At 52.9% G+C, this 6,525-nt stretch overlaps 1 protein-coding gene across 2 annotated transcripts in view; it reads right to left on the bottom strand.

The window, feature by feature from the left end:
- Positions 1-1,874: 1,874 nt before the first annotated feature.
- Positions 1,875-6,525, bottom strand: part of MIIP (migration and invasion inhibitory protein) — a 20,032-nt gene continuing 15,381 nt past the window's right edge. For both annotated transcript variants that reach the window (XM_003793286.3, XM_023515173.1), the window contains 6 exons: positions 4,336-4,444; positions 4,202-4,254; positions 3,650-3,779; positions 3,411-3,507; positions 2,451-2,585; positions 1,875-2,165 (listed from right to left, as the gene is read on the bottom strand). In XM_003793286.3, coding sequence (XP_003793334.1) covers positions 2,085-2,165; positions 2,451-2,585; positions 3,411-3,507; positions 3,650-3,779; positions 4,202-4,254; positions 4,336-4,444 — 605 coding nt within the window. In that variant the 3' untranslated portion in view covers positions 1,875-2,084. The remainder of the gene's footprint in view (positions 2,166-2,450; positions 2,586-3,410; positions 3,508-3,649; positions 3,780-4,201; positions 4,255-4,335; positions 4,445-6,525) is intronic.

The raw sequence follows: 6,525 nt of genomic DNA, 5'->3' as shown, positions 1-6,525 counted from the left end.
TGTTGAGAACTGATTATCGAGAACTGCTTATCAAAGTTTGCATTATTGTCAGGCCCCGCCCCTCCCCCCTCAATGGTGTCCGGCTTTACCAATGTTAAAATCTGGTCACCTTAGTATAGTGGCAGATGCCTCTAGTCCCAGTTACTGAGGCAGGAGGATCACTTGAGCCCAAGAGTTTGAGATTGCTGTGAGTTATGATGATACCAAGGCACTCCACCCAGGGCGACACAGTGAGACTGTCTTAAAAAAAAAAAAACTAAAAAACCTAGACAATGTGGCTGAGCGCTGTGGCTCATGCCTGTAATCTCAGCACTTTGGGAGGCTGAGGTGGGCAGATGGCCTGAGCTCATGAGTTTGAGACCAGCCTGAGCTGGAGTGAGACCACCATCTCTAAAAACAGCCGGGTATTGTGGTGGATGGCTGTGGTCACATGGGAGATGAGGTCTTGCTCTAGCTCCACTTTTAGGTATACACCAAAAAAAATTGAATGCAGGGACTCAAATAGACTTTCTTTATTCAATTCCTGGAATCAAGTGGCAAAAGCCTGGCCTGCTGCTGAACCTGCCCTTCAGACGGGATGACTTGACCAGGTAGACATTTGACCTTGTGAAAGCCTTTGTAAGAGACCTGAGCTCACCAGGTGGCCCTGGGCCCTGTCATTCCCAATCACCTTACCTGCCTAGCCACTTAGGGTCTGGAACCCCAGAAAAAGTGAGGGAAGACTTAAAGCAAGAATTGGTATTGCCTATTCTTTTGTTAATGGCGTCTGTGGCCCAGTGCCTGGGAGCTTTGCACTCCTGCTTTTGCAGGGCCAGAGCTGGTGGGACTCGGGTAGGCAGGCCATGTGGGAAAGTTTTCACTTAATGTCTCATGTGCTCCCTCCATGTTCTGACCCCATGCCTGGTCCTAGCCAATGAACTATGAGAAATGACCCTGCCACTTCTGGGCTGAAGTGAGTGACTGGGGATGTGCCACATGGCAAAATCACCAATGGCATGGGTCCCCTGTGACCCATGAAGGACACACAGTGCAAGCAAGTCACCAAGAAATAAGCTCCTAGGTGAAACCACTGAGATTTAGGGCATTAACTTGTTACGGCAGCATTAACTCAGTTCATCCTAACACAGGGGACACGAACTACAGGAAAACAAGTGTTCACAGCCTCACAAGTTCTAGGCAGGAGCCCCAGGCCAGCACAGCCCAGTTCCACCCCTGAGAAGCCTCAGAAAAAGCACATACTTCTAGTTTCTGTACAACAAAAATGTAAATTTTATATTATTCAACCTAACATGTACAAGAAGTGGAGGAAAGACAGGGTGCTGCTTGTTAACCCCAGGGGGGATGTTGGGGCTCTCTGCCATCCTTGCCTCCAACTCAGTGCCCAGTCCTCAGTTTCCCCATCTGTACCTTCAGGGGCTCTGGACCACCCACGGCTCCTAGGGTGTCACCCATCCCAGGGATGCCCAGAGAGCCTTTCTGTCAACAGATCCTGGTTTTCAGGAACCAAGAATTCTCAGCTATATCTCAGTGTCAGCTGAGACCCCTGCTGAGATGGGTTTTTTTTGTTTTGTTTTGTTTTTTTTTCAGTTTTTGGCCAGGGGCTGGGTTTGAACCTACCACGTTTGGTATATGGGGCTGGCGTCCTACTCCTTTGAGCCACAGGCACTGCCCTGAGATGGCTTTTTTAACAACAATGTTGGCCCAGCCTGTCTGGAGAATCACCCCCCTCTCTCTGGTGCTAGGCCATCTATCTAGAGCCGGGAAGCTGCAGACAGAGCCACGTCACGGTCCCAGACGTGTGCTGCTCAGCTCAGGTGCTCAGGGTGTCCCTTCCTTCCTCAGGGAGGGGAGGACAGACTCTCAGGACTCAGAGCTCCAAAGACCTAAGCTTTATTTACAAACTTGTCATGGAATCTCCTTCTCCACCCAGAAGTCCCCCCTCTGTAGACCCCAAGCAGGAGACAGGCCTAGGCCCACCTGCCTGACCTAGGAGAGCAAGACCCAAGCCATGGCCAGCTGAGACCAGCTAGGAGCATCCAAAAGGTGGCAGGAGCGCTGTCCCTCCAAGTGGGCAGTCCTCAGGGCTACTGCCGTGGGACATGGGGCACAGGGACCTGGGGTTCTATCCAGGTTGGGGGTGGGGGTGGGACCCGTGCTGGCAAAGCCTGGATAAAAGACAGGGAGGTCTCAGGGGGGCCATCTGGGGTACAGGTGGCCCCCAGTTCCAGCCTCCCTACTCCTGGATCTTACAGTCAGGGTCACCTTCCTGGCTAGAGCAGGGCAAGGAGGAGTGGTGGAGTCCTGAGGGATACCTTGGGTCAGGGCAAGGAAACAAGCCCTGAAGAGACATTATTCCTGGGCTCTGTACTCCCCACCCAAATCCCAGACATGTTCCAAAAGAATCTGTCCCTCCTAGGGGTGCCTCACCCTGGGCCACACCTGAACCATACCAGGAAGGAAGGTCTGGTGGCTGACATCTTCTGATGCTGGGCCCCAGAGGAGACAGCAGACCAGAGGTCCAGGCTCTTCAGGGCTGAGCTTTTCTCAGACTTCGGAGGGAGAATGTCCCAGCCCAGCAGGCAGTGCTGTGGATAACAAGGGTTAAGGTGCCTGGCCCAGGCAGGGTGCCCCCATCAGGGTGGAGGTGCCCCTGAGCACTCAGACGGAAGCTCCCCGAGCGCAGCCTGTGTCCTCCCACTAGATCACCATGGGGCCTCCCCTGTCTTCTCTGCAGATCCTGCCACCCTCGGGACTCCAGGAGCTGAGATGGGAGGAGGGCAGGGCAATGACACTGACCCCCTGTCTATGGGCTCTGCCTAAGCACCCATATGATGGATCCTGAACTGCCCTACCTCACCCGTGACAGCCCAAGGATGGCTCTGTGATACCCATTTCACAGGTAAGCCAACTGTCTTTTCTCAGCCTGCCTTCTCCTTCCCTGACTCCAGCTGCCCCACCCTCAACTGTGTGGGGTTAGGTCATCACTGACCCATCCTTTCCTGCGGGTGGCACCCAGGCAGCACAGAGACCTGCACCAGGCATGCCCTCCCAGCCTGTCTTGGGTGCTGAGTGTAGACAGCACCCAGCTCCTGCCTGCGATGGGGCTCCCTAAGGTGACCCTCCTAAGAGCTGTCCCATAGCACACAAGAGCTTGATAAATGGGGCTCTCACGGCAGCATGTGGGCAGATACACTCTGGAAGCCACAGGGTATTGGGGTGATCGGTCCCTCCTGTCTCAGGACAAGCCCACTGTGGGTGACGGAAGAGACCTGGCCTACACTCCAGTGACCCGGGTGTTCACCTTCCTTGAGTCCAGCTTTACTTCTTGGCTCTCCCCGGGGCTCAGGATCCACGTGGGGACAGCCCCGTCACACCCCACCCAATGCACCCCACCTAATGTGGCTGCTTACCCGAGGCAGGGCCAGCGTGTCGGAGTTGTCGAAGCTCTTACGCCGGTGGATACGGTACTGGTGGGGAGGGTCCAGGATGGACAGTGGGATGCTCACCCTGTGCAGGAGTAGGGAGAGATGCTGAGGCAAGTCCCTGCTGCCGGGGGCCCAGGCCCAGGCCCAGGCCCATACTCCCCCTCCCTAAAACAAGTAGGAGGCAGGCTCTGCCCCCCAGGTATCACGATGCTCTGGCCACTTACCTGACCTGCGCTGACTCCTCCAGGGTTTTAGGGTCCCGCTGGCTCCGTGGTATCCTGCACAGGCGGCAGGGGGTGCCAGGATCCAAGGGCACCACAAACAGGCGCCGGTTGACCTGGTAACAGTACACACCTACAAGGCCCACAAGAGATAGCAGGTCCCCTGAGCCAAGGAAGCCAGATCCCTGGGGTTCCTAGCTGTCCCCAACCACAAAAGCCTGTCAGCCCCTTTCCTTCCAGAGCCTGGGGTCCACCCCAGGAGAGTGGGGAGGAACATCTTCCCAGGCCTCTTGGCAGCTAGAATGGAGCCCTGCAGGGCCTGGCCCAGCCAGCTGGAGGCTGCAAGGCATGGGGGTAGTGGTGGAGACATCTAGGGCAACCCATAGTCTCCTGGTCCCAAGGCCAGACCCCCATGAGGACCTGGCCAGGGGAGACCCCAGGCCTCCCTCCCTGAGATCTCAACACCTTGGATGTCTCTTGAGGTGCCCACACCTTGACGGGGACTGTTCTGGGGCAGGGGAAGACATGCATGGGGGCACAGAGTCACACACTCACACTCATGGTCCTCCTCCACATTGCTGCTCTCAGGCTGGCCCAGGAACTGGGGTCTGCAAGAACAGAGGGGTAAGTGGCAGGGGCGATGGGAATCCCTCAGCTGCCCCCTCCCACCCTCACCCGACCCCACTCACTCGGGGTATCTACAAATACACTCCTCCTTGTTGGCTTCCCGGAACTCCTGTAGCTTTGAGAAGAAGGTCTCAGGCTGGCTGGTGACAGAAGAGCTGTTGCCCAGAGCCCCTGGTGTGGGAAAATCAGTAGGGAGCTGACAGGAGGTAGGCTGGGGGCTGCTGTGTGGCCACCAGCCAAGGCATAGGGGGTGCTCAGTCCTGGCACCTAGGCTACCTGCTTTGCCATCTGCAGTGCCTCGTACAGACCAGAGAAGTGCCATCCACTCACTGTGATGGCTTGTTTTGTTTCAGGGTTTGCCTACCCCGAAGCAAAGCCAACCATTCATGGAAAACATTCACAGAGCCTTTACAATAGGTCAGCACTGTTTTATGTGGCAGGAAAAGAACAGTGAACTAGACTAAAGCTCCTGCCCTCGTGAGGCTTACATGTTTTACTTTTTCTTTGAGAGACAGGATCTCACACTGTCACCCAGCTGAGTTACAGTGGCACCATCACAGCTCATGGTAACCTCAAACTCCTAGGTTCAAATGACCCTGCCTCAGCCTCCCAAAGTACTGGGATTATACATGTGAGTTGCTGTGTCTAATGAGGTTTACATTCTAATATGACAACAGATGAACCAGTCACAAAGAAATCTGTGATACGATACTGAATGGTGTGGGACTACAAACTAATACAACCTTTATAGGAAAGAAGTAAGGAGAATCCTCAAAGAGCTCAAAGTAGACCTCCCATTTGATCCCATGACCCCATTACTAGGTACCACCCAGAATAAAAAAAAGTTACATTGGGTTAGCACCTGTAGCTTAGCAGCTAGGGCACTGGCCACATACACCAGGGCTGATGGGTTTGAACCTGGCCCAGGCCTGCTAAATAACAATGACAACAATAACGACAACAAAAATAGTGTGGTGCCTGTGGCTCAGTGTGTAGGACGCTGGCCCCATATACAGAGGGTGGCAGGTTCAAGCCCAACCCCAGCCAAACTGTAACAAAAAAATAGCCGGGCGTGATGGTGGGCGCCTGTAGCCCCAGCTACTTGGTAGGCTGAGCCAAGAGAATCGCCTAAGCCCAGGAGTTGGAGGTTGCTGTGAGCTGTGATGCCATGGCACTCTAACCAGGCGACAAAGTGAGACTCTGTTTCAAAAAAAAAAAATAATAGCTGGGCTATTGATAGGCACTTGTAGTCCCAGCTACTTGGGAAGCTGAGGCAAGAGAATTGCTTAAGCCCAAGAGTTTGAGGTTGCTGTGAGCTGTAATGCCACAGCGCTCTGCCAAGGGAGACATAGTGAGACCCTGTGTCAAAAAAAAAAAAGTAATATTATTATAATGTTATCAAAAGTAATGTTATCTGTGCTCAAATGTTTACAGCAGCTCAATTTACAACATGGCAATAATCCAGGTGCCCACCAAACCACGAATGGATTAATAAACTTGGTGTATGTATACCATGCAGTACTATTCAGCCCTAAAGAAAGACAGAGATTTTACATCTTTTGTATTTACCTGGACGGATTTGGAGAACATCCTCCTAAGTAAAATAACACAAGAGTGGAAAAGCAGCCAGGTGCAGTGGCTCACACCTGTAATCCTAGCACTCTGGGAAGCCAAGATGGGTGGATTGCTTGAGCTCAGGGGTTTGAGACCAGCCTGAGCAAAGCGAGACTCCATCTCTAAGAAGAATATCTGGATGTTGTGGCAAGTGGCTGTAGTCCCAGCTACTCAGCAGGCTTAGGCAAGAGGATCACTTGAGCCCAAGAGTTTGAGGTTGCTATGAGCTGACACCACGCACCCTACCAAAGGTGCCTCAAGAAAAAAAAAAAGGAAAAGCAAGCATTTAATGCATTCAATACTAATATGAAACTAGCAGATGAACAACTACACGCCCACATGAGAGAAAAACAATTCAATTCAATAAAGGGGGACAGGAGGGTTTGGTCAGCTCTCACCTAACGGGTACAATGTAGGAGTATATAACACACTTGCTAGGTGAAGGGCTCAACTACAACTCAGACTTTGTTTATTTTGAGAAAGAGTCTCACTTTGTTGTCCTCAGTAGAGTGCTGTGGCATCACAGCCGACAGCAATCTCAAACTCTTGGGCTTAGGTGATTCACTTGCCTCAGCCTCCCAAGTAGCTGGGACTCCAGGCGCCCACCACAACACCCGGCTATTTTTTTTTTTTTTTTT

Source organism: Otolemur garnettii, unplaced genomic scaffold (genome assembly GCF_000181295.1).
Source record: "Otolemur garnettii isolate 467f Iridium unplaced genomic scaffold, OtoGar3 scaffold00067, whole genome shotgun sequence".
In the NCBI taxonomy this organism is placed as follows: domain Eukaryota; kingdom Metazoa; phylum Chordata; class Mammalia; order Primates; family Galagidae; genus Otolemur; species Otolemur garnettii.
This window is presented reverse-complemented; position numbering and strand designations above follow the sequence as displayed.